Here is a 27,584-nt window from a genome sequence, read left to right on the forward strand (position 1 = left end):
ATAAAAAAAAAATTGACACAAATTTCAACAAATGAGTATTATATTTTATTACCCTATAAAAAACGGTGTCTAATTTACACTATTGTTATAGTTTTACATTGATAATTAATTATATTTTTTTTACAGACATTGCTTTAACTATTATTTCACAAGTATTGTGTATGTTTACTTGGTAGAAGTTCTTGTACGTTTGTTCCATGAGAAATTATTTGCATAAGACTTTGATCTTATGGGTCTGGCATTGTTCTCTGCTTCTAAATACCATTTCCAACCATTTTTCTCACAAAAATTGATGGCATCGGTTCGTTCAACAAACTCGATTTTCATGTTTGACAACGGATCACCACTAAAAATAGTAATTATTGTACCTATTATGTCTGTGTACTTAAAATATTATAACAAAAAATATGTACGTACGATGATGTCCAACCCATTAATGGATTTTCCCAGCGCTCTCTATTGTCAAATTCCATCACCCAATTGTGAGTGTTGTCAGTACCAGATTGCATAACATTTTTGGTAGCTTTACTGATTTTCACCAAACGAGTCTTAACATGTTCTTCAGGAACACCGGTAACAGAACTCAAATCTACCTGAATAATTAGAAAATTACAAACGTGAGTATGTGACACAGTGCATGTTGTTCAATATTTTGTTTAGAATCTAAAATTTGTTATATTTTGCAAATAGGTTAGGTACAGACTATTATCAGTTAGGTTAATTTGTCACTAAATGAGACTATTACCTCATTTGAAATAAAAATTATACTTTACTACAAAACTGATGTAGTATAAAAATAAATATTAACACTTTCAGTGCTTCACTATTTACCCACTGCTACTTGCGTATGCTACGTAAAATATAATATATATACAGGGTGATTCATACAGCGTAAAACTCTCATTATCTCAAAAAGTATTAATGTTTTTGAAAATATTTTTTTTTCATAGTTTCAAGTTGTTGGAAAAACTGTTTTTATTAAAAAATTATATTTTTTATCTATATAATTTTTTAAGTTTTTTACTTTTTTGAATGACAGCATAGAGTTTTAAATTCATATTCCAAAGCAGAATATTTTTCTAAGTATTTTGATTCATAAAAATCTAATTTAGGGCGAGTAGTCTATGAGGTATAAGCATTTTCAAAAACATTAATACTTTTTGAGATAATGAGTGTTTTACGCTTAATAATTCACCCTGTATATATATATATTTTTAATGTTGAGATCTATATGATCTAGTTATTTATGTAGAAAATAATGCGAGCCAAGGATCTCTAAACTTGAACGGTTACAGGCAAATGAGAATATTATAAAATACAGTGACGTAAAAGTACGTCTGGCGCAGTGAAAGGATTTGGTAAATATCTGTATTTTTGAATTATTAAACATAATTAGAATATGAACAAATATTATATCACAGATAAAAATTTTTAATGGATGTATACAACTTGCGTCCCAAAGAAAATAAAATTAGGCCATAAGTAAATGCAATACCTACCCAACTTGCAAGTTGGATATAGCATAAAAATAAAAATGATCAACATCTATTATGTATTAAATAGATGTATAAATGTATGTATAAATATCATATGTTATGGATGTAATTATTTCATATTAATTTTAATTTGTAGTATAACATATTTTTATGACAACTTTATTAAAATTACTATGATTATTATATGCTGAAATTATTATAATATGTACATGATTATAATATTTACATTTACATTTTTTATAAAAATTAATTATGATTATTTATTGAAATTATTATTTTATTTTAGTTGATGATAGTTGATAAGTACCTACATTTAAAACTTTTTTTTAAATATTAACCTGTATAAGTTATGAAATAATGAAATACATATGTACTAAGAATTGACATAATGTAAAATTTTCCAAACAAATTATTTATTATGATTTTTTTATGGGACTATAGTAATAAAAAACACAATATATTATGACTCATATTATAGTCATACTCTGTTTAAAAAGATTTGATTGATAGTTGAATTAATTAGTTTACAGATATTATATTAAATATTATAGACTTTATAGATAAATGTACATTTTATAAAAACTTGTCATGTGTTGCGTGTGCCAAAACTAATAGGTAATAATTTTAAACAATATAATTAAATATAAAAAAATTACAATAATTATTAATATAGACGTGTGCATTTTAATTCATGTGATAATAAACAAAAATATATTGAATTCCCAAAAAACCTGTTATTTTTAAATTATTGATATTGCATGTCAGATATCTTTCTGATTTAACTGGCAAATTGTAAATGTAATCTTTATCACAGTATATTCTATTACATAAGAGAAATGCATAAAAGTATGGTTATAGTATAATTTATTATTATATAAATTAATTTAAAAGGATCATACACTAACACAAGACTGATCGCCCCTATGATTTAGGTTATATGTATGTGGTTTGTTGTCTGGAAAAAATCTTATTAAGATAATAAAGATTAGCAGGCCAGTTCCTGGTCTTTCCAAAAATGATTATGCTCTAGTCATTATTATTACATAGTATTGTCAACTTAGTAGTTAGTACTTAGTAGAAGGTAAAGCAGTACAGATTTCCTGAGTAAGTACATCATTAATATACCTACAACTTTAAATTATATAATTTTTTTATACTATAGTTTTTAACATTGCAATTAAATAATTTTATAATTTATAAAGTTAACATTAAACTTAAATTATACATATACATAAATTATCTATTATACAAAAAAATATTGGTTTCTAATTATTCAACAAACATTAGATAAAAATTATCTTTCTCAATTCTTTTTTCATATATATATATATTTAGGAGTTGATAATTTTACATTTTAGAATAGAATACTTAACAAGGTAGTCAAGTATAACAGGAAAGTACCAATATTTATTATTTCGTTTATATGCTACCAACATTTAAACTATTTATATTATATTATATTATAATATAATATATATTATGTATATTGTATATATATTTTATCCTAATCATATTATGGAATATTCACTGATATATTATATTTTAACCAACAATGTAATCTAATAACCAGTATTTTGACTTTGAAATTAAACGTATTAAGTGAATATTCATAAAAAAAATATTAACTCAACAAAAGTTTATAATGGTTAGGTAAGTAATAAATAGGTATTATATAGTAATATTTAGTATCGGTTAGTCTAACTCATTATCAAACTCATCATTATCGGTGCAATTTCAGTTTTTGGCTTGGAGGGGCTCTACATTTAGTTTCTATAACCACTATTACACTGGTTTTTTTAGATCCACAAAATGTCGATTTACATCAAAGGAAATTTTTTGTCAATTGATCGATGACAAACCAGTGTAATACCAGCTTAAGATAATATTTTTGTTGAGATCTAATACAGAAACTCAATTATTATGTCAATCGCTAGATGACACCAACTTCGATAATAAAATACCTATACACATTTTATTTTAAATTCTACCAGTTTTCGTATAACTTTGAGTTACATACTTTGTTATCGACTTCAATATAGTTCTGAACACTCGTGTTGGACGTCTTTCCAATGACATTATTAGTGTCCAACAAGAGTGACTCTTTTTTGGTGTAAACTTGTTCTAATCCTTTGTCTTCTTTAGCTAATTGGACAGCACCAGTGAACAGTCCTCTTGAAACACTGTAAAATGTTCATGATTTCATGTAAAATTCGATTGGCACTAGGTAGCACAAAATGTCAAATACTCAAATATTTATTTAAATCGGGAGATGGGTACTACTTACGACGTTGACGACGGCACAACCGCATTTCTGATCACTGTATTTGCGGATTGCTTCAGTAAATTAAAAGCCATATTATTGGTCGACTTTTTATTTTTTTATGTCTGACACAAACGGGTTGCGAAAAATGAATAAAATTAAATTCTCGATACTGAAATTCTGGCAGTCGAACTTACTGTCGAAGATCAATGATCATACTCCGCATAGACTCGGTATAAGGTCAGAAGGTCCGTGATACTCCGTCGCACATCTGGATCTGATAGCATTTGCCATTTAGTGATTATATAGTGTGGTTGCTGATAGCGCCGCTACCACAGTCTACCACGATAAAGATACAACGAATCTTGAAAAAGTGTCAACCGAATGTTAACCAGCAGCTGTTAAATACTGATTTCAGAGATACAGTTTTACACTACCGCGGACTATATAAAAAAGAAATTCGATAGATTTATGTCTATGGATTCCATAGATAGTGCTATCTGCAGCTGCTGGCTGTGCTGTAGTAGTTGCATCTATTTCATCTATTCCGTGGTAGTTGTCGCTACACTGCTACCACCATAGATAACAGAAGAATATTTCTATTATCTATGGCTACCACACAGCCTGCAGAGATAAGATTACCTTATTTACCTTAACCTTCTTACCAAATTTTACAGGTTATAAATATTAATATCACGCGCGCAGATTTTCAAAGTTCAAACAACGATATTCCATAATGACTGAATTGACTGATATGGACGCGGACAACTACTTTTCCAGCTATGGTGATCTGGAGGTAAATTCTAATCTCTACTAACGACCCTCGGCCCTTGCAGAAAGAGTGTTCTCACTTTCTCAATGAATATTGTTCACATTTCAGGTTCACAAATTAATGATACAGGACACGGCTAGAACAGAGGCGTACAAAAATGCTATCCTATCCAGTCGCTCGGTGTTCGAGGGTAAAACCGTGTTGGATGTGGGAGCAGGCACCGGAATTCTGTCCATATTCTGCGCGCAGGCTGGAGCTACTAAAGTCTTTGCTGTCGAAGCCAGCAAGACGTCTGAGATGGCCCGACAGCTAGTCGCCGAGAATCATTTTTCAGAAACTATCGAAGTGTGTACTTACTACATACATTAAATAATGATAATTAATAATAATGACTAGGGCAAAGGACTTGTAGCTCTAAAAAGTACTAATTATGTAACCACTTTTGCACTTAAAAAACCCTATAATATGCACTAGAAAATGATTTCTAGCGATTAATTTAAAAAATGAAACTTTTATTTATTTATTTATTTATTTACGGAATAAATCCAAATACAATAGTAATATTGCAGTAGCGTTGCAGTATAACAAACATAATATACTGAACATTAATTTAGTGATTACATATTATTATTTATAACATGGATGAAGTACAAGAAGAGTTTACAAAATATTAAATATAGTTATAATTTTACTAAATTAACAGTGAACATTTAAAATGTTTATACAATTAAAATACAATATAATAACTTATATTAATACAACTTTAAATATAGTACATGAGAGAGAGGGTAACTTACTTTACTTATTGAATAACTACAAAAAAAAATAAATCGCAGACAGAATGCGTAGTCGACCGTTTAAAAACAATCCAAATGATAAATGTGAATACATTGGGTACCTGTATGGCCACATGAGTATAGGTTTATTTTGTGCCGTGAAAATTATCCATCTAAATAAAATTAATAAATGGAGTATGAATCTAATAGGTCATCCTCAAGCTTTATGATAATAATGAAAAATAAATTTAGCTCGAAACATAAATAATATGAAAATATTGATTGTAATTATTAGTATTTAGAAATATTTTTCTATAATTTTGTTGTACTATTACCTTACTAAATAAAATATGTATCAAAAAGTATAAAATGAAAGGAATATGTCTTAAAAACAAAAAAAACCTTAAAATATGCATTTAAATGCAGAAAAAAATTACAAAACTAGCTTTGTCTTAGCATAAAACGTATTTGTTTTCTTACCCTGCTATTTTTGTGATTGTGCAAAACAAATATGCAAATGCTACAAGTCTTCTGCCCTAATAATGACTAAATAAAGAGGCTCGCGTCAAGGTGGATTGATATAATATATTATCAACCCATGTTGGCAAGTGTATTATTTCCTATCATTATTCTAATAATGCTTTCGTTTACAGGTGGTTTACGGCAAAATGGAGGACGTCACGCTGCCTTGTAAGGTGGACATTATTGTTTCTGAATGGATGGGGTTCTATATGTTACATGAGAGCATGTTGGACAGCGTTATCATAGCGCGTGACAAGTTTTTAAAACCAGACGGCCTGATGTTTCCGTCTCATTGTACGCTCTATGCATCTCCATGTGCATTACCAGATCTCTATTCGGAGTGGGACAATGTTTGTGGTGTGAAAATGCGGTCATTCGCACAAGCATTGCGTAGCTTGTACTTGAATAGACCAAAAATCATGAGCATTGAAGTTGAGAATATGCTTTCTCATAATGTCAGTCCCATTGCAGAATTTAATCTTAAGAATTGTCAACCACAACAGCTTGATAAAATCACGGCACAACGATACATTACCATTGTTGAGAAGAGTGGAATTTATCAAGGAGTATGTTTTTGGTTTGATGTACAGTTTCCAACAACTGATACCACTCTTAGCACTTCGCCTTCATCGCCAAAAACACATTGGAAACAAACCATCATAGTACTGCCAACACAAATAGAAGTAGAAGAAGGAGATGCTGTAATGTTCAACGTACAATTTCAACGCAACAGTCCGAATTCAAGACATTATAGTATTAATCTGGAAATGCTGGACTCTCAACATGAGCCACATCCAAATCCATGCGATTGCAATCAAACAAAATGTAAAATTATTAAGACATTTTTATCCGTTACAAAAAATATTTCAGACGATGAGGATTCAAATATTGATGACCAAAATGAGGGAATATCATAAATATGATATGATTGTTTAATTATATATATACTGACAATATGTAAATTACGATTGACTGTTAATTTAAGATAAATTATGTTTAGTACGTAATAAATATACTAATTTTAACCTAAACTTTTATAAAAAAAAATAATGGATATAGACAGTTTTTAATATTTTTGTCCAAATACTGCCTACTACAATTTTAATGAATAAAAATATTTTTTTTCTGTTTTTAAATACCATGTAATTTGTTCCATAGATAAATATTTTTTTGGTAATGTTGGGTGCTGCTGAATGCTGATCCATAATGTATGTTTCTTTTGCTGATTTATTCTTCATATTCCAATTTAAAATCTTCCTAAAAAACAAATAAATTAGTTAGCAACAATAATAACAATTAATCAAATAGTATAAATTTGTATTCTTTAAAATATGTATTAATACTTTATACAAAATGATAAAAAAAAAATCTATTTGATGAACAATAGTATTTTAACTATAAGTATATGAACTACGATAATGAGGGGTATATATGAATAACAAAGCCTTATTATTTTAAACCAATTATAACCTTTATATCATTAAAAAATAAGTTATTTATATTTAATATGTGCATTGCATAATATGCAATTAATAAACTCTTAATTTTTAATTATTTTAATGAATTTAAAATGTCTTACAAGTTACAATCAAGAATAAATCGCAACTGTTAACTGTAGGTCTTGAAAAAATGAATCAGACAAATTGGGCCAATTCAGATATACTATTTTTTTGAAACAAAAATAAATCGAGGGTTAAATCAGATATGCTAACCTGTTAATATTTTCATTGATATAATAAAATATACATTGACATGAATTAATAATTATTTAATATTCATATTTATTACTTCAATTTATGTTACCTATGTACTGTAAAAGTGTAGTATTCCTAATTCATATTATGTTGACATTTTGTGTAAAAAGACATATTATTTATATGCATTTTGTATTAAATTTTTTCTTAATTTTGATTCTAAATATGTATCTATAAATGGTTTATAGGAACTTTATAATCACCCAAAAAAACCAAACTTTTATCACAGTATGAATTATATGATGACTAGCTGAGAATATGACATAATATGATGTTAGTTATATTATGCGGGCAAGTTAAATTTTAACAAATGAAGTATTGATTTTCACAAGATACCGTGAATTTTATTATATTTTGTAATATAGGTGGTTATTAACCTTTTTGATATTTATAATTAAAATACAATTGTACAACCAATAATAGTTTCTGAGAGGAGCGAAAGAAAGTATTGTATTTACAATGATGTGTGTTTTTTTTCTGTCTGTCATCGACATAATATACCGTGTGTCCCAAAAAACAGGGGCCACTTTACCACTCATTACCATGTAAACATTTTTCAATTCTGTTTGCGGGACATTAAACTAAACTAATGGATCGTAAATTTCTATGACTTACAATGTTTTTAACTCGTGTATCTTGCGCATGCGCAATAAAACTTACATTTTTTTAAATGGCAACCTGTAATTTAAATACCATATTCGGGTTCGTCGATTTTTTTCAAGCCATTTTGATGTATCAACTTGTGTTTTAAACCCAAAATTGACTAAACAAGAGCTAAGTAGAATTTAAAATAATTAAAAATGTAATTTAATTAATTTTTTTTTCTAACTGTATGTACTTATTTTTTTATTCTAAACACCATGAAACAAACAATCAAAATTATTATTATTAAACTAATTAACTACCTATTTACTATTTATCTTATTTTATTATTACACATTATGAAAATGCATATGGTCTTAATTGGCTGAAACCAAAAAAGAAGAAGTGTATTTTTGTTTCCATCAGAATTATAATTAAGTACCTACCCATCTATTAAAAGAATAATGAGCATTGATGTTTCTAGTTTTGTAATCTACCTATAACTATTAAAATGTCATTAGCTATTTTTATATTAGGTATTATGGAACTCATTATCAGAGTCATGTGTCAATAGTAAATAGTTGATTAGTTTACTAATAATAATTTTGATTGTTTGTTTCATGGTGTTTAGAATAAAAAAATAAGTACATACAGTTAGAAAAAAAAATTAATTAAATTACATTTTTTAAATTCTACTTAGCTAGTTTAGTCAATTTTGGGTTTAGGACACAAGTTGATACATCAAAATGGCTTGAAAAAAATCGGTGAACCCGAATATGGTATTTAAATTACAGGTTGCCATTTAAAAAAATGTAAGTTTTATTGCGCATGCGCAAGATACACGAGTTAGAAACATTGTAAGTCATAGAAATTTACGATCCATTAGTCTAGTTTAATGTCCCGCAAACAAAATTGAAAAATATTTACATGGTAATGAGTGGTAAAGTGGCCCCTGTTTTTTGGTACACACGGTTAGAGTAGTAAAGATGCTCCAGTTTTCGAGATCAGCATCTTTTCTGATAGAAAATGGTTAGGTATGTTATGTGTTGTTTGTTTCCAATGTGGTATTGACGGTGTAGAGGAAGCACTAAGAGTGGGTGGTATCAGTTGTTGGAAACTGTACATCAAACCAAAAACATACTCCTTGATAAATTCCGCTCTTCTCAACAATGGTAATGTATCGTTGTGCCGTGATTTTATCAAGCTGTTGTGGTTGACAATTCTTAAGATTAAATTCTGCAATGGGACTGACATTACGAGAAAGCACATTCTCAACTTCAATGCTCGTGATTTTTGGTCTATTCAAGTACAAGCTACGCAATGCTTGTGCGAATGACCGCATTTTCACACCACAAACATTGTCCCACTCCGAATAGAGATCTGGTAATACACATGGAGATGCATAGAGCGTACAATGAGACGGAAACATCAGGCCGTCTGGTTTTAAAAACTTGTCACGCGCTATGATAACGCTGTCCAACATGCTCTCATGTAACATATAGAACCCCATCCAATCAGAAACAATAATATTCACATTACAGGGCAGCGTGACGTCCTCCACTTTGCCGCAAACCACCTGTAAACGAAAGCATTATCAGAATAATGATAGGAAATAATACACTTGCCAACATGGGTTGATAATATATTATATCAATCCACCTTGACGCGAGCCTCATTGGTCTTTTCTGATAGAAAATCGAATCTAGTTCATAATTGGCACTTTTGAGAGGTCAAAATCGAAAATTCCAAGTAGTTTTAGAAATTAAAAATGTTAGCAGAAGATTCTACACAAGTTTTTCTGACTTTAACAAACAAACAAAAGGCGGACGAAAGAGTAAGGCTCTGCTCAGGGCTGGTTTGGTCTGGCAAGTTACCGAGTAAAACTCGGCCGTTCAAGTCATGACGGGCCGCTGAGGAAAATATCTTAGGTAAGAGTTAAAAGTTGAAGAGATGGGACTACCAAAAAATAAAGGTCGACGATTGGGTACCGCCATAAACTGTACGTATTTGTATAGAAAATGTCGTTGCAATGGATGTGTTATATTTGAGTTCAGTGATTCTGAGAGGAAAAGTTGCATCATACTTGTAAAAATAATCAAATATAATAGTTAATAAAAAATTTCTAACTGAAAAAAAGTTTACAAAATTTGAAAAAATTATCATGTCTATAAATATCTCAAAAAGATTCAAAATAGTTTGAAAATGTTGCCACGTATAGAAAATGCAAATATAAATATTCGGTGAACATTTCATGAGTCTATACGGTTGTCGGTTATTCCGTATTCGTTTTGGACATACAACAAAATATCAAAAATCAAACAATAATTTACCGCCTAATATCAAATATTGTAATTAAATTATAAGTTCAAGAGCTCATGAAAATTTAATATTTCATTAAGTACTTTTTTTTTTGTTATATGTAGAAAACTAGAAAAGTGTATGTGAAGTCTTCCGTTAAAATTTCTTAGGTACCTATGAAAAGATAAACTTTCATACATTTCTAACTGAAAAATAATATTATATACAATTTATATAATGTCTTATGGCTATAAATAGTTCAGAAAGAGTCAACATTGTTTGAAAATATTACCATTTATAGAAATAGTAATTTTAACATTTGGTGAAAATGTCAAGTATTATTCGTTTTTTAATTACAAAAAAATATCGAAAATTGATTGATAAAAATTCGTTAATTTACCAATGAAAATCCAATATCGTAAAAGTTTTAATTTCATACGCTCATAAAAAATGAATGTTACTTTCCGGTAGGTAAACTTTTTTCTTTTTCTTTAAAGTAGAAACATTTTTGGGGAGTCTTCTATCAAAATTCCTTATTATGTTAGATTTGAAAAGAAAAACTTTTAAGAATTTCTAACTGAAATAGTATATTGTGTGGCAAGGGCGGGAAGTGAGGCATGAGCTATTTCAAGACTGAAATTTCCTTCCCGCACGAGCCACACATACTATTTTTTGTCTCGCCTCTGCATTCATCGATCACGATTCACGGTAAAGGTAATGCAGGAATCTATGCAATGACTAGACTATAATTCTACCGGAGCCTCTCGACGCCGGACACTGTACAAAAAATTGGTTCCGATCAATATTAGTAAGGAAGTCGGTCTCCGGCAGCGTTAGTTGTTCAAACACCACGGGATGAAAAAAAAAGTAGGGATAAAGAAAAATATAGTTATAATATGTATAGTGTAATTCAGAAGCTTAGATAGGTAACATAATATATAAAGTAGGTGACCGACACGGCCGAAAAATTCGTTCCGCAAACGCAGCGATCCCTTTCAATTGTCCGCGATCATTGGTTTTTGAATTTCAACAAAATATTAAAAACCGATAGAGGAAAATTAGTTAATTTACCGTCGAAAATCCAATACCGTAAAAATTGTAAAATCAAACGCTCATAAAAATGAATGTTGCCTACTTTCCGGTAATTACTTTTTTTTTTGCTTAAGGTAGCACAATTTGTGGGAAATCTTCAATAATAAATTTATAATGTGAGCTATAAAAAGAAAAAGGTGGATATGTGGATTTCGCTCTGCTGTACAGTAGGTTACAAGTGGGTCACTGTAATGGATGGTGTTAAATTTGAATTCAATGATATAATATCATTGTATAAGAAAAACGATTCTGAGCGAAAGCGGTCAGTCAGCCTATGAAATAAGTATATTTGATGATATTATTGTGAATAAAGTAATTTATATATAACCTATTTACGCGGAGCCTTGTCTTAAATTTTTAATCCTTAGCCATAAAAGTTAAACATTTTATACATTTTTAACTACATAATAATTAATAAATTATAAATTTGATAAATGTTGCCAAAATTTGAACTTTAAATGCTTATAAAAAAAAATTGTGCCTATGTATTTTTAATATTTTTCAACTGCTATTAGAACGATATATCAGGAGCTTTATATTAAATTTTCACGCTTTTTTACCCAACAAATAAAATTTTATTGATATTTATAGAAAAAAAAACTAAAAAAATTGAAAACTGACAATGTCCGTAAACAGCTCAAAAAGAGTCAAAATATTTTCAAAATTGTATGGTGTATAGAAAATGTTAATATAAACATTCAGTGAAATTTTCAAGTATCTACAGTCTTTCGTTGTTTAATTACAATAAAATAAGAAAATTGTTACATGAGAAATCGAGTGAATATCAAATGTTGTAAAAATATAAATTTCAGACGCTCATAAAAATTTAATTTAAGTTTCTTGTAGACATTTTTTTTTTGATAAAGGTAGACAAACTTATGAGTAATCTTATATTACATTTTCAAATCTTAGATTTAAAAAGAAAAATTTTTATGAATTCTCAACTCAAAATATATTGCTAATTTTCGTGATTTTTCCGTATTTTGTCAATATTTGAACTTATAAATTTACTTATAAATGCTTATAAATAAAAACTGTGACTAAGGATTTTTGATTTTTTTCATCTGCCTTTGAAACAATAACCTAGAAGACTTCTATTAAATTTTCAAGCCTTAACAGATAAAATTTTATTGATATTTATAGAAAAAAAAACTAAAAAAAATGGAAATTGACAATGTCCGTAAACAGCTCAAAATAAGTCAAAATATTTGGAAAATGTTATGGTGTATAGGAAATGCAGTTATAAACATTCAGTCAAAATTTCATGTCCCTACGGTCATTTGTTTTAGAGTTACACCAAAAACTAAAATCGATTTTCTTGAAAACAGATTTTTCCTTAGTTTTTCTTTTGTTTTTCAACCACTGGGAAATTTTTACTTTTGACCCCCCCGAAGTACCAACTAGATTCACTTTCCTATCAGAAAAGTTACTGTTGAAGAAAATCCAAGCACTTTTACTGTCCTAAAAGGTGGTGACACACAAAAAAAAAAAAAAAAACACACACATCATTGTAAAATCAATACATTCATACATCTAAAACTTTTATGAATTTCCAACTGAAAAATAGTTTATAGTCAAAAAGTGAACTTTATATAGAAGTTAATCGTGCCTATGTATCTTTAATATTTTTGAAATTCAATTTATTTAACTAATAAAGAACCTTTCATTAAATGTTCAAGCATTATTAAAAAGTGAAAAAGTTATTATTATGAATAAATTAAGAAAAATTTACAAAATTGAAGAACGGAAAAAAACACACATCGTTGTAGGTAAATAAGATCTAAAAGTTTACTGAAACAGAACATTATTTTTTATGAGCTTTTGAACATATTATTTTACATTTTTAACATAAGAAACTTGGAGGGCATGGTTGGTTTTTGGAGACGTTTGTGGTATGTGTAAATTATATAATACTGTAATGTGTATTGATTGCCATCACCGTGTCACAATGCCACCCAAGCCACTTATATTTTATTATATCGCGTTTATTTTATTGATGAATCATAAACGGATATTATATTCGAAAATAATCACAGATAAGTCATGGCGCGACGCCCAGCATAATATCTATATTTCTGTTAAGCATCACTCTACCGCTCAAAACTGCTCATCGCCCTCCCTAACCACCTAAAACAAGTTGTGAGCCCACCGGTGAAGGGGGGGCGATATCGCCCACGTTGAGAGCTACTGGCTTAGTCAATATATAAGTTCTTTAAATACGTTTTATAAGTTTTAAATCATAGCCTGATGTGAGTCTTGAGACTTGACTGTAGATCCTCCCGTCCGATGCATGGACCGAATTGCGGGATAAAAATCCCCGGGAAAAAAATGATCAAACAATTAATATTGTTTAAAGGCTAATTAGTGTAATTACCACACGTCCACATTATTAATACTTAATTACAAGAATATTATATACAATATAATCGGATACTTATCATTGAAAAAATTAATATAAATACAATAAATAATTTTCAAACTTTAACAACAATGTTTTGTTTTTTATCGCTACCTATTTGAAACAACATAATATTATGTTAATGGTTGTTTTAAAATAATAGGTACTCATTAATCTATACTCACTAACTATTGTTTAATAATTTTTAAATTGTTATTATTATTATTATTTGTATTGTTTTTTTTAGGGTTTTTTTTTTGTGTCGGATTCTTATTCAGTTGCCAGGACCCAGTCTATGTAGAACCTGATGACGACAAAAGGTTAGCAGTAATTACTAATAGACTAATTCACACTCTTAAACGATCTCCATAAAACAATTAAAATGGCCACGGACGCCAGCGATTAAATGGGGGCGAAGAATCTCGTCGGTTACCAAAAGTATCATACCTGTAATATTGCCCAGATCAACAGATTCGTAAACGGAAGTCCAAAAGAAGATAATTGAAAATAGCGGCTAATAAGATGATGATTTATTGCAATTTACTTGACAGCGACTTCGACATGCCTACATCTCGGGGCGACGAACGTCGGCCAGCACTGCCGAACACCACCGCCGTACTGCAAGTCCGCAACTGACAGCTGCGCTGGCAATCGCTACCTATTCACTATTTTGTGCTCATGCGATATGAAGCACTCTGCACGGATCTTCGAACAAGAATAATCGAATAAGGGCTGTTGTGCTTGAGGGGTCGTGGTGGGGATCATTTCCCTGTACTCGGCGGTGTACAGGTAATTGGTAAAAGATTGTGGCAGGGGGGTGAGGGGTTGCAGGCGAATCCGCCCGCCGCCGAGTTCGCCGAGACTATGAAAAGGGCCAAAGAGGGTCGTCGGGGGCAGGGTCGTGTCTCATTCACGGTCCGGCGAGTGCTCACTGTTATAATACAGATATAATGGTGAAAATTGAATAGGTGGGTAGACACGACGGTTTCTAGGTAGTCTTATATCGTCGTCATCATAGTAGTTTGTCAACAACAAAGGTAGGAATCGTATGGATATCACCTGCGATTTTGCCGATTTATACTGCGTCGTATTTGCGATGTTTACCGACCGCCGACCGTACTAACAAAAGTGTTTGAGCGATGTTTACACACACGACAGTGCACGATAGCGTGTAATTAACTATTATATTATTATTATTATTATTATTATAAAAATTTATAGATGCCGCGAGTAGTATATTGGCTATTTTTCTGATTTTCCGGAATGTACACTTCTATTTGAATATCATTACATATGATTCTGAAGTTAGGGGTGAAGTGCATTATGTATACAATATCTTATGCATTTTTACAAGTTACATTAGGTTTATACTTTATTGCATGAAAAACGCTTTAAAATTTTCATTTATATCTAAGGGGAGCGATGTATTATATTGATCATATTATACAATGGTGTGTGTGTTTTTTTTTCTGTCTGTAAACATTTTTTCTAGTAGAAACAATGCCGAACGATATTCAACTTCAGAATCTTTTCTGGTGGAAAAAAGAGTCTAGTTGGTACTTTTGAGAGGTCAAATACAAAAACTCACAGTGGTTTTTATAAGCACATGGAAAAACAATAAACAATTAAGGAAGCACGGTGATTTTTATGCAAAACAAGTTTTTGACGAAATCGATTTAGTTTTTTTGTTGTAACTAAATATTTGAAATTTTCACGGGATGTTTATATTACGATTTTCTATACAGTATACACCATTACATTTTCAAATGATATTGACTCTACTTGAACTATTTATAGGAATAAGAAAATTACAATTGTTATTAACTGTTTTTAAATAATTGTCGATAAACAATTTTTTGCTCGGTCGGTCAAATAACATTTTAATACAAGGTTTCTCATAAGTTGTTGTTAATAGAAATTCAAAAAAAAATTAAGCTCAAATCCACATCAAATTTTTATGAGAGTCATAGTTAGAATAAAATCACGAAAATGTGCAAATTATTTTTAGTTAAAAATTCACAAAACATATTCTATATTTTAAATTTAAGAATTGTAAATTTAATACAAATTAATTCTTCATTAATTTTCCTACCTTTAATAAAATAATTAATAAAAGGTCACCGAAAAGTCAAACTAATTATTTATGGGTGTTTGAAGTAATTTTTTTCAATATTGGATTTTCAGCCTTATATTAACGAATTTTCATCGAATGATTTTCTTATTTTGCTGTGGGTAATTAAAAAACGAATAATCATAGATACTTGACATTTTCGACATATGTTTATTTTATCCTTTTTTATACACTATTGAATTTTCAAAATATTTTAACTATTTAGAGAGGTCATTTTTCTATTTTCTCCATAGTTATTTAATGACACGGGAAAAACCACTGACAAATTACGAAAAACCGCTATAAAAACGGGATTTTAATTTATAACGCTTTGTATATCACAATAGAAACGAATAAAAAATGGTGACAAATATCCAGACTGACAAACCGTCTATTTAATTGTCAAATTTAATACAGTCTATTATACAGTGACTCACTTGTTACCAATTGTACAGCAGAAAGACATCTAATTACCCATTTTTTTTTTTTTTTTTTTATTAATGTCAATAAATTTTTTTTACTTGCGTCAAAAAGCTTAAAAATTTAATACAAGGTACCTCAAAAGTTCTTATAATAACAGTTGAAAAATATTAAATATACATTAAAACAATTATATTTTATAAGCATTTAAAGTTTATAAATTTGACAAAATTCTACAATATTTCAAAAATTTGCAAATTATTTTTTTGTTATAAATTTGTAAAATGTTCCGTTTTTATAGCTAAGTTTTTATAACAATATCTTATTACATCTATACAGTACGGTTGAACACGGGATTGGGATGGAACCTTGCCTGATCTATATTATAAAATCTTAGGGGACAGATGCACATTTTTATTTTTCGTAGTGCGCTTTTGAGATTTTGTAGTGCACAAAAATAGCACTGGCTTACGCAGGTCCTGATTTACGTATTTGCGGTGCATGATCCTTCAAGCACAGGGTTTCCTAATTCCTTGAGCCTTTTACTAGTTTGTTGTTTGTAATGACTTAAATTGGAGTTGGGATAGTGTATAGGTACTTAAAAAGTTATTAAACTTAGGTACCAGAGCTCCGATATATTTTCAATGACGAATTTTTTTTGTATTTTACTAGGTATTTTAAACTTTATTTCTAAAAAAATATTTTAGAATAGGTAATTAATATGGGTTTATCAAATAATTAGAATTTCTAAAATGATTATCTACCTATCTGCCTATCTGAAGTTTAACTTGGCATGATGAAGTAATAACTATATATTATATTATGTATTAGGTATATTATGTGATATCTGAATCAAGAAACAAAAATCCCGGGGGAAAAAGCAACGAAATAAAAATATGGTAAAATAGCCTTAGCAATAAGAAAAAAAGCGCCTTACCTAAAAACATAAACATTCAATGATTATACTTTAAATATTCCAAGTTTCCAATTGTTCTATAAGAATTATCGTTAATATTATTTAAAAAACATTTGGTAGGTAAGTATATATAGAACATAGTTTTTCATTAATTATATAAAATATTTATGCTGTCGACAATAATTGTATATAATATTAATAAAACATTTTTAAACCATCATATGAAATAGAAATGAAAATGTGAAATAGGAGAATAGACCATAATATTATATTAAATATATAGTGCCTACCTAAGTTCGGTTGGTTGGTATAGGTAATTGAAAATTTGCGCCTAATTTATATTATTACTTACTAAATTTAGGTATTTAAATAATTAATTATAAAGAAAAAAAAACATCTAATTTAATATGACATAAAGAGGCTCCAGTCGATGAAAAAAAATTGATTTTTAGACCAAAAAACCAGACAAATCTAGAGGAATTTGGTTTGACGGATTTTAATTTTGAAAACGGATTATAATTGACTAACAAGTTTAATTGGTTTGACTTGAGGCAATTTTTAATATTCCAGTTATTGTTAGTGTCATAATGAATACAAAAATATCATATTTTTATTCATGGATATCATAGCTGGAAAAAATATATATTAAAAATCGCCTCGACCGAAACCTTATGGTAAACTTGGTGATCAATGAAAATCAGTTTAAAAAATTGAAATCCGTCAAACCAAATTCCCTCAGTTTTGTCTGGCTTTTTGGTCTAAAAACCACTTTTTTTAAATTGAAAAAAGTTTATTTAATTTAATTTAATATATTTGTGAATGCCTGCACGTAGGTACGTAAGTTAATATTGACGGCAAATATAAATAACTACTGACCTGCCGCGCAGTAGTATGCGGGTGTACTGTTATAATTCGGGACATTTCTTGGAAATATTGACCGAAAACGATTACAGATTAAACTCACACAACTAATGTTTGTTAACTTTGCATACAATTACAAGTAATTTTAATGTCATCATGTTAAATATCTTATATTAATTTCATTACAATACGACCCACTAGAGCGCCCTTAAAAAATAACTAATAATGAATAATAAATAAATAAAAGGTAATTTTTTCCGGAGCAATAAAGATTTTCCTATAGACGGGGCATGTTTTACCGAATTATTATTTCGGGACTTTTTTTCCTAATAACGTCACAGCATGAAATTTATAGGAATCTAGTTGTAAATTTGCAATTATTGAACATGTTAAAATAAGACGTAGTTATATATTAACTATTTAATTAATATATATAATATTTTTATAAACAAGTTATGGGACTGTAGTTGATTAAAAAAATTTGGCTTTTAGACGAAAAAGCTAGACAAAACTGAAGGAATTTGGTTTGATGGATTTTAATTTTGAAAACGGATTATGATTGGTTAACAAGTTTACTTGGTTCTAATCAGTTATAAAAAGCGGGTAAGTGGATGTCGCTCTGCTGTACAGTAGGTTACAAGTGAGTCAATGTATAATGGATTGTATTAAACTTGAATTCAATGATATAATATCATTGTATAAGAAAAACGATTCTGAGCGGAGACGGTTTATCAGTCTGGATTTTTTAAATTTTTATTATTTATTATAGCTTCTAAGTTAAATTAATATTATAATATTATAATTTTTTATTCGTTGCTACGGCTATGAACAAAGCATTAGAAATTAAAATCCCATTTTAAGCGGTTTTTCGTAATTTGTCAGTGGTTTTTCCCGTGGCATTAAATAATTATTATGAGAAAATCAAAAAACCCCCTCTCTAAAGTACCATATTGATCCAATTTGCTAAAAGATACTATATGTTGAAATCGAAGCACTCCTCCCGGTGGACATTGTGTATACAAGATAAAAAAAATAAAAATTTAAAAAATAAATACCATTGCAAAACCATTAGCTTTCTCGCTCCACTCAGAATCTAGAATTTAAATCGGTCAAACCTAATTCCTTTTATTTTGTCTGGCTTTTTGGTTAAGAGGACGTGGCACCCGCATATGTTGTCTCCGTCTTTACATGGGGCGGACTGGGGCAACTATTCGGCTAGAGAGAACGCATGCGGGTGTAACACCCTCTTAACCATTACAAATTACAAATATAATGATCGCTAACATTGAATAATAATAATAATAATAATAATAATAATAGACCAATAGACCCTGACTAGACATCCACTTTTTCAAATCGAAAACAATAAAATTTATCAAATTTAAATCCATTGTCAATGCCTGTACATAATTTACGTCGAATATAAATAACTAGGGATCAAAATGCCGGAAGAGCCCCGGAAAACGTGGAAAAATTGGAGAATATTAAAATAATACATTTCCGAAAAAAAACCCGAAGTTTTCGGAAAATTAAAAATTGTATTTACGCTTGAAAATTAAAATAATCTATGTAAAAAAAAACCATTTAAAAAAATACATAAGGAAACCTGTCATTGTCATTTCACATTTTCCAATACGGTTATCAATATATTATTGTATTAAAATTTAAAATTAAACTGTTAATTATCGATAGTATCTAACTATCTAACTATCGACTAAGCACTACAGACTTTAAGTTAGGTACCGTAAGAGCGTGATACTTTACTCCAAACATAATTTGTAATGTTAATAAGAACAATATAAAAAAAAACTACAATCTCTTATCTCAAAATCGTAATGTGCTACGACGATTGATATCAATAAATAGTTTTTTGGAGCAATGTTTAACCCCTTGGAGTAAAGTATCCCGCTCTTACGGTATGGTATATATCAGGGATGGGCAACTGGCCGCGTACCTTTTTTCACTGGCAAGTGCTATATTTAATTTAGCTTATAAAAATATAAAATGTTAAGATTTTTCTGTATTTTATTTTATTATATTTATAAAATTATTAAAATCGATAAAATGTCCATCGTAAAACGTAGGTATAAATTCTTATCTAGTATTGAACTATTAAGTGTAAATAATATAATATTATTTATAGGGGTATAGTGTTAACATTAGGTTTTTGTTTTTTTGCTTTCTATGTTCTCTGGCCCGCTAGATTTTCGCACATTCAAAATTGGTCGTCTTCAGTTGCCCATCCCTGGTATATATAATATGTATGTTATAATTCAAGGCTGGCCAAGTTAATGATTTTTTTTTAGCTCAGTTAAGTAAAGTTAATATGGACCAATAACAAAAAGTTAAAAGTTAAAAGTTAATACACACTTCTTGTTAACTTTTTATTAAGTTAAAAAAAAATTATTTTGTTTATACAACGCTAGCGTACTTAATTTTTTTTTAAAACCAAATACCAACCAAAACCCAATTTTTTTAATACTATAGTATTTATACTTAGTACAGTATTGTCATTAGGTTAGATTCGAATGATATAATTTTTTTACTTTAAACAATTCATGGTTGACATGAAAACGAAATACACTGAAATAGTGAAATATAATTAAATTAAAAACAAAATAAATTAACTTGACTAATTTTTAGAATGAAAAAGTAATTCGTTAATTTCACGTTAATTAAAAAAGGAATTTGTAAGTTAACAGTTAAGTTAAAAAGTTAAAATTAAATTAACTTTTTAAGTTAGCTTTAACTTTTTAACTCGTTAATGCTCAGCCTTGTGTTATATGATTATAATAACTATCATTATTTATTAGATTTTTTTCACTACACATTACTTTTTCAGTTCTTTAGAAAAAAAAAACCATTTTTTCCGGAAGTTTTGATCCCTATCAATAACGACCGATCTGTCGAGCGGTATAATGCGGGCCTACTGTTATAACTCAGAATATTTCTAGGAATTATTGACCGAAAACTACAGATAGACTCACGCACACGTCTTGTGGGTTTACTATTTGTACACACTCATCGTGTTGAATTGCCTATATTAATTTAATTAATACACAACTGACTGCATCCACCTTAAAATAACATCAATTTGTGAACAAATTTATAGAACTAAATGAAAAAAACTTTAAAAGTATTTGTATTTGTATTCAATTATAAATGACACGAGATATTTAAATACGGATTCTGAATACATTTGAAAAGTATTCTCAATGCCGTAATCAAATAACTAAACACACAATAGTTGTATTATAAAATATTTAATTACTATGTTAATGATGGTGTACTAACGATGAGTGGATGATTATCACCCCTACTCCGAAATTTTCAGGAAAAATTAATTTTTACGTAATGTATTCTTTTAGTCAATAATAACGCTAAAATAACCCCTAAAATACAGGCCTAATGAATCGAATCCCGGACGAAAAATCCGGGGACAAAAAGTCCGTTTGCCGTATATTATACCATATATGTATATAATAATAGCTATTTTGAAAGAAATAATTTTTGGAAATCTAACCACTAATGTGGAAAATAAGGGGTTGTAAGAATACAACAATAGGCCATCTATCCGGTAAAATCAAATTTAAATTTACAACATTAAACATTGGCGCCAAAATACAAAACGTACAAACTTGACATTTTAAATTATGGTTTCTATATATTTTAGATGTGCGTTAAGAAAGGATTTTCCTATATTCGCATTTTAAAGAGGTGGTCAAACAGGGATCTTGAGATTCACGGTGGAAATTGAAACATTTTTTTTTTGTTTATATGCCATTGGTTACTCGGATTATGTCGGACAGATCAGGACATCAGATTAAAGCATGCATCAAATTGTCGAGCTTATAACCTCAAATAAAGACACTATATAGGTATCTTAAAATCAAATGTATGTATATAGCTTATATAGGCGCCTACTTTGACTCGATTGAATTTTATGAAAATCTCAAGGATTGTTTTTAGAGATTTCAGAAAAGTTTAGAGAGTAAGTAGTTTAAATCATATTAAAAAATATACCAAGTGCTAAATAAAATCCGCGACTTGTGGTTGCTCATCTAGGTCGAATTATTATACATATAGCTAAGTATACTGACGCCAATTTGCCCGTGAACCAAAGGACCCTAAAATTGAGATATACCTATATAATGAATATAACATACGGTATTTGCCACAAAAAACTGCACACGGGCGATGCCGGGATATATTCAAAATAAAATCGTGTAAATACATAATAATATATAATATGTATAAAATTAATGAGTTTTTGAGTCCTTGAACTTATATTTATATTATACTTAAAATATTGTCAATGTAAAAATCTCAGTTTCACCTGAGGTGACTTTGCCTGGCAACTCCGGGTGTGACAACTAGTTATATATAATTAACTAGCTGATCCCGCGCACTTCGTTATTGCCCGTAAAAAATGACAACTCTTAAAAAAATTGTGATTGTTCAACTCCTTTTCGGTGTAACTCGCTGCAGTAAGTGTAACAGCCATCTTAATTGGTAGGCAATGTGCAAAAATTCGATTTGATGCATGATTGTACCTGATCTGCTCAATTAACCGATGGCAACCAATATACAAAAAAAAAAAATACTAATTTCTACTAATTATTTTCCCTATCACCAATAGCAACCATTTATAAACAAAAATGTCCATCGTAAACCTCAAAATCATTGTTTGAGAAATTCTCCGGGTTGGAACTGCCGGGTCGAACTTTGAATCTAAACCATCCAGGGAACCACTCAAACACATACAATAAATGTCATCAAAATTGGTCCAGCTGTTTAGGAGAAGTTCAGTGACACACAGACAAACATTCAATTTTATAGAGTTTAACAGGAAGGACCTGACAAAAAAAAAATTATACTACTTAAACGTATGACAAAAATTGTTAAAATTATATCATTAGTAAATAATTTAAGAAATACTCATGTCAGCAAATTCCCAAAAATAATATTTTGAAAAAAGTTATTACGTTCCAAATGTATTAATTTAATCAAAAAAATATTGATATTTAAAAAAATTCTAAAAAAAACAAACTACTTGACTTAGATAAATGTTTTTACCATCAAAATTGTACTTAAAATCAGATTCACAAATTGGCTATTTTGAATTTATCCAAAAAACATTTAATCAAATTTTAAATTTTTTATTTACAGTATTAAAAAATAAAAATAATTTTTTTGTATTCTACGTGTATCGAAAGTGACAATAAGTTAAAAACAAAAAAAAATATTTTAATATTGATTAGAACAAAAGTTATTTCATCTGTCAGTCTTCCTGTTATACGCTCGCTGTAGTATATACGAGTATACTGTATAGATATACATTATTTTTATTTTCGGCCACCCAATTCATTTATCAAAGAAAAATTATTTACATTAAAACCTTCTCCGTGACTCAGGCCCGATTTCACCAACACAGTTAATCACGGTTAACGCTTAATCGGCTGATAACAGATATTTAACCAGCCAAATTCGGCCGATTAAAACTCCGGTTAACTTTAACCGTGATTAACTGTGTTGGTGAAATCGGCCCTCAGCCAATCTATTAGTGAAAACCGTATTAGAATCCGTATAGGTCTTTTCAAGATAATTATAGATATTAAATTAATAAATGTAAATAATTTTCTTATACAATATTAGTACCTATACCGTGTGTCCCAAAAAACAGGGGCTACTTTACCACTCATTACCATGTAAAAATTTTTCAATTCTGTTTGCGGGACATTAAACTAGACTAATGGATCGTAAATTTCTATGACTTACAATGTTTTTAACTCGTGTATCTTGTGCAAGCGCAATAAAACTTACATTTTTTTAAATGGCAACCTGTAATTTAAATACCATATTTGGGTTCATCGATTTTTTTCAAGCCATTTTGATGTATCAGCTTGTGTCTTAAACCCAAAATTGACTTAACTAGAGCTAAGTAGAATTAAAAAAAATTAAAAATTAAATTAAATTAATTTTTTTTTCTAACTGTATGTACTTATTTTTTTATTCTAAACACCATGAAACAAACAATCAAAATTATTATTATTAAACTAATGAACTATTTACTATTTATCTTATTTTATTATTACACATTATGAAAATGCATATGGTCTTAATTGGCTGAAACCAAAAGAGGAGAAGTGTATTTTTGTTTCCATCAGAATTATAATTAAGTACCCATCTATTAAAATAATAATGAGCATTGATGTTTCTAGTTTTGTAATCTACCTATAACTATTAAAATGTCATTAGCTATTTTTATATTAGAGTAAATAGTTAATTAGTTTAATAATAATAATTTTGATTGTTTGTTTCATGTTGTTTAGAATAAAAAAATAAGTACATACAGTTAGAAAAAAAAATTAATTAAATTAAATTTTTAAATTTTTTTAATTCTACTTAGCTCTAGTTTAGTCAATTTTGGGTTTAGGACACAAGTTGATACATCAAAATGGCTTGAAAAAAATCGGTGAACCCGAATATGGTATTTAAATTACAGGTTGCCATTTAAAAAAATGTAAGTTTTATTGCGCATGCGCTAGATACACGAGTTAGAAACATTGTAAGTCATAGAAATTTACGATCCATTAGTCTAGTTTAATGTCCCGCAAACAGAATTGAAAAGTATTTACATGGTAATGAGTGGTAAAGTGGCCCCTGTTTTTTGGGACACACGGTATATATTGTATTTGATTACTATCCCTTATATTTACCTATACAGTTTAAAAATACTATGGTACCATAAACAAATTTAAAAATAATGGTATATATATTATATAAAAGTAGGTTCAAAAATATATAAGAAGAAATTTAAACATTTTGGCTTTTACAAATAGGTATTAAAAAAACGTAAAAAAAAATGGTCAGATTTTCAATCAAGTTCAAAAATATATAAGAAAAAATTTAAACATTTTGGCTTTTACAAACATTATGCACATTTCTTAAGAAATACTAAATAGTCAATTGGTACAAACATCGATTAGGTAGGTATACTACAATAATAGTAATAAGTTCAATTTATATTACGTTGTTTTAAATAATGACCTTTTTTTTCCGTGGCATCGAAGATATTTAACACCGATGAACTCTATATTGAATACAAAACATCTTTGTGGAAAATTCTATAATAGATTATATAATATTAATATTATCAACATAATATTCTTTTATTTCTTTTTAGTTATTTATTGTTATTTTATTTTTTTGACATTCAAGTTGATTTTGTTTTATTTTCTATAATTGCCGTCATAAGGCACTAAGCAGTAACTCCAAAATCGCGGTTTTCAGGAAACAATAAAACAGTATTTGGACATAATGCTAATTTGCTTCTTATCTTATTTTCTTATGAATTTATTACCTTAATTTTTATTACGGGAATCGATAGAGAATTAAAATATCTATCAATAGACACCAAAAACCCGATTTCGACAAAAATGGAGTTACTGTTCGGTGGCTTATGAAAATTAATAAAATAATTTTAAAAACTATGTACCTACTAATTGAATTGCAATAACGTTATTCACGATGGTATAATTTGAACGTAATATTAATTATAGAAGTTCTAAACGTATTAAGGATTAATGAATGTTTTTGGAGCTGAGCGAGAAAAAACTTTTTAGGTTACACACATATTTTATTAGTGCGTATACCTATAAATATATTTACCAATACACCACTGGATTATGACATGAGACATGAGTCCTGACAATAGTAACAGGTCGCGCACATTCACGCGCGCTGCAGGTGTCTGCACTCAGTAATCCCTTTTTAAGCGCTCTGGAGTGTTCATACCTGATGATTTACTGATATGATTCCTTTCATAATTTATCCATCCTTATTTATGTTTACATTTTAATATTAGTTTTGATAGTACATAATATGTGTATGATTTTTTTTATATTATTTTGTAGTGGTACAATTATGACGGCCGTTCTAATCAATCCAACCGACCACATCCCGCATAATAATATTATATTTATATACGATGTGTTTGCGAGTGACGCGCGGTCGAACAACCAACCTGCGGGTCTATGGCATGCGGGACATGTCACCAGTTTATGACTTCGGTCCCGTTAGACCCTCCAAAAGTCCCGGTTAAGACTTAACCGTTAGCTGGTTGTTCTTATTTCAAATATAAACCAAAATATTGGTTCTACAATAATCTATACAGGAAAAGAAATAAAATATTTGTATACTTAGTCAAAAAGTTAAAAAGTTAAAAATGATTATTCATATTACATATTATATACTATTGTTTTTATCCGCTTTTTTTCAAAATTCATTCGAACAAAAATCATCAATATAAGTAATAAGTACTTAGTAAAAAAAGTAGTAACATTAGTAGTAAGTTAATATAAAAAAATTGTATTGGCTAATGTAACGTCTCCTCTTCACCTATCGCTCGCACCACTCTTTAGGTGTCGTTCTGTTTATATTAACGAGGTCTCGGAGACTCGACCTCGGTGTGTGATATTATTACTAGGAATCATGGTTACCTTATGTGAAGCAAAGTACTCAACGTGTATATATATATATGTATCTGTTATTAAATATTAATGTATTATTATTACTACAACATCGAATCTTATAATATATCGAACATTAAATAATATGTATTAGGTATATACTTATAAATTATAACTGAGGGTTACCGATCGGGCCATGGTATGTCGTGGGTGCCGATATCCAATGTGGGTTGAGCTGGTCGTCCTCGGGCCCTCTTCAGGTCGTAGTCACCCATCGACTTCCACTATCGACCATCCTCTAGGACTCTTCATTATCGACCATCAAACTATCGACTGCCGAATATAGACTGCAGTGGCGGCTACAGTAAATTTACCATGTGTATCCAAATTACTTAAATCTGTGGACACCCACCCACCAACATTTCCTTACACACATATTGTACATATAAATGTATTGTTATACAACTATATTTGTTTAGCTAAAATGTTTTATATATGAATGTTAAAGTACCTAGGTATTTCAGATCATTCAAGTTTAATGTTAACAAAAAATAAAAAATATGATTAGACACTTAAACAATTTATACTTATCTATTTAAAAACTTAAAATTATAATGGTATTTAATATTTATAGACACACTTAATAAAAATGAAAGTATAGACTATTCCCCCAGCGTCAGTGCATGCTGCATGTCTCCTATTACTGCTACTGCAACCAACGCACAGTGGTCTGAATCCCATTTTTAGCTGGCCAAAAGTACTATTTCAAAAAACTAAAAAATACCACATTTTAGTGTTTATTTAATTTCGTTATAGTATTTTGATGGTAATTTAAAAAAAATGAAGTGATTTATTT

At 29.1% G+C, this 27,584-nt stretch overlaps 3 protein-coding genes across 5 annotated transcripts; 1 reads left to right on the forward strand and 2 right to left on the reverse strand.

Annotated features, from left to right (window-relative positions):
- Positions 1 to 22: 22 nt before the first annotated feature.
- On the reverse strand, positions 23 to 4,092 carry LOC132950755 (NADH dehydrogenase [ubiquinone] iron-sulfur protein 4, mitochondrial). Of its 2 annotated transcripts, XM_061022305.1 has the most exons (5): positions 3,954 to 4,092; positions 3,781 to 3,881; positions 3,514 to 3,676; positions 418 to 593; positions 23 to 346 (listed from the first exon to the last, which is right to left on the reverse strand). In XM_061022305.1, the coding sequence occupies exons 2-5, from the start codon at positions 3,849 to 3,851 to the stop codon at positions 166 to 168; spliced, it is 591 nt and encodes a 196-aa protein (XP_060878288.1). In that variant the 5' UTR covers positions 3,852 to 3,881; positions 3,954 to 4,092; the 3' UTR covers positions 23 to 165. The 2 variants fall into 2 exon arrangements, with proteins under 2 accessions (XP_060878288.1, XP_060878287.1); XM_061022304.1 differs by having other exon boundaries at positions 3,781 to 4,018.
- LOC132950757 (uncharacterized) lies at positions 3,954 to 27,584 on the reverse strand. 2 transcript variants are annotated; one of them, XR_009665239.1, is made up of 4 exons: positions 14,398 to 14,751; positions 9,304 to 9,738; positions 6,966 to 7,083; positions 3,954 to 4,380 (listed from the first exon to the last, which is right to left on the reverse strand). XR_009665239.1 is itself a non-coding variant. In XM_061022306.1 (3 exons), exons 1-3 carry the CDS (start codon positions 26,924 to 26,926, stop codon positions 7,054 to 7,056), a joined length of 477 nt encoding a protein of 158 aa, XP_060878289.1. In that variant the 5' UTR covers positions 26,927 to 27,584; the 3' UTR covers positions 6,874 to 7,053. The 2 variants fall into 2 exon arrangements, 1 of the variants encoding a protein (XP_060878289.1); XM_061022306.1 differs by lacking the exons at positions 3,954 to 4,380; positions 14,398 to 14,751 and adding an exon at positions 26,915 to 27,584 and having other exon boundaries at positions 6,874 to 7,083.
- Positions 4,326 to 6,931, forward strand: LOC132950753 (uncharacterized). The gene is made up of 3 exons (XM_061022302.1): positions 4,326 to 4,552; positions 4,637 to 4,873; positions 5,958 to 6,931. Exons 1-3 carry the CDS (start codon positions 4,493 to 4,495, stop codon positions 6,741 to 6,743), a joined length of 1,083 nt encoding a protein of 360 aa, XP_060878285.1. The 5' UTR covers positions 4,326 to 4,492; the 3' UTR covers positions 6,744 to 6,931.

This window comes from Metopolophium dirhodum, chromosome 8 (genome assembly GCF_019925205.1).
Source record: "Metopolophium dirhodum isolate CAU chromosome 8, ASM1992520v1, whole genome shotgun sequence".
NCBI classification, from domain to species: Eukaryota; Metazoa; Arthropoda; class Insecta; order Hemiptera; family Aphididae; genus Metopolophium; species Metopolophium dirhodum.

Bases quoted from the DNA above. Each gene is read 5' to 3' on its own strand.
- LOC132950755 (XM_061022305.1), bottom strand. From the start codon at position 3,851: ATGGCTTTTAATTTACTGAAGCAATCCGCAAATACAGTGATCAGAAAT. The intron at 594-3,513 runs GTATGTAACTCA...CTAATTATTCAG, and splicing joins ATATTGAAGTCGATAACAAA to GTAGATTTGAGTTCTGTTAC. The intron at 347-417 runs GTACGTACATAT...TACTATTTTTAG, and splicing joins TTAATGGGTTGGACATCATC to TGGTGATCCGTTGTCAAACA.
- LOC132950757 (XM_061022306.1), bottom strand. The intron at 7,084-9,303 runs GTATGTTTTTGG...TTTGTTTTTTAG, and splicing joins AGAGCGGAATTTATCAAGGA to GAAGATTTTAAATTGGAATA.
- LOC132950753 (XM_061022302.1), top strand. From the start codon at position 4,493: ATGACTGAATTGACTGATATGGACGCGGACAACTACTTTTCCAGCTAT. The intron at 4,553-4,636 runs GTAAATTCTAAT...TTCACATTTCAG, and splicing joins CCAGCTATGGTGATCTGGAG to GTTCACAAATTAATGATACA. The intron at 4,874-5,957 runs GTGTGTACTTAC...TTTCGTTTACAG, and splicing joins ATTTTTCAGAAACTATCGAA to GTGGTTTACGGCAAAATGGA.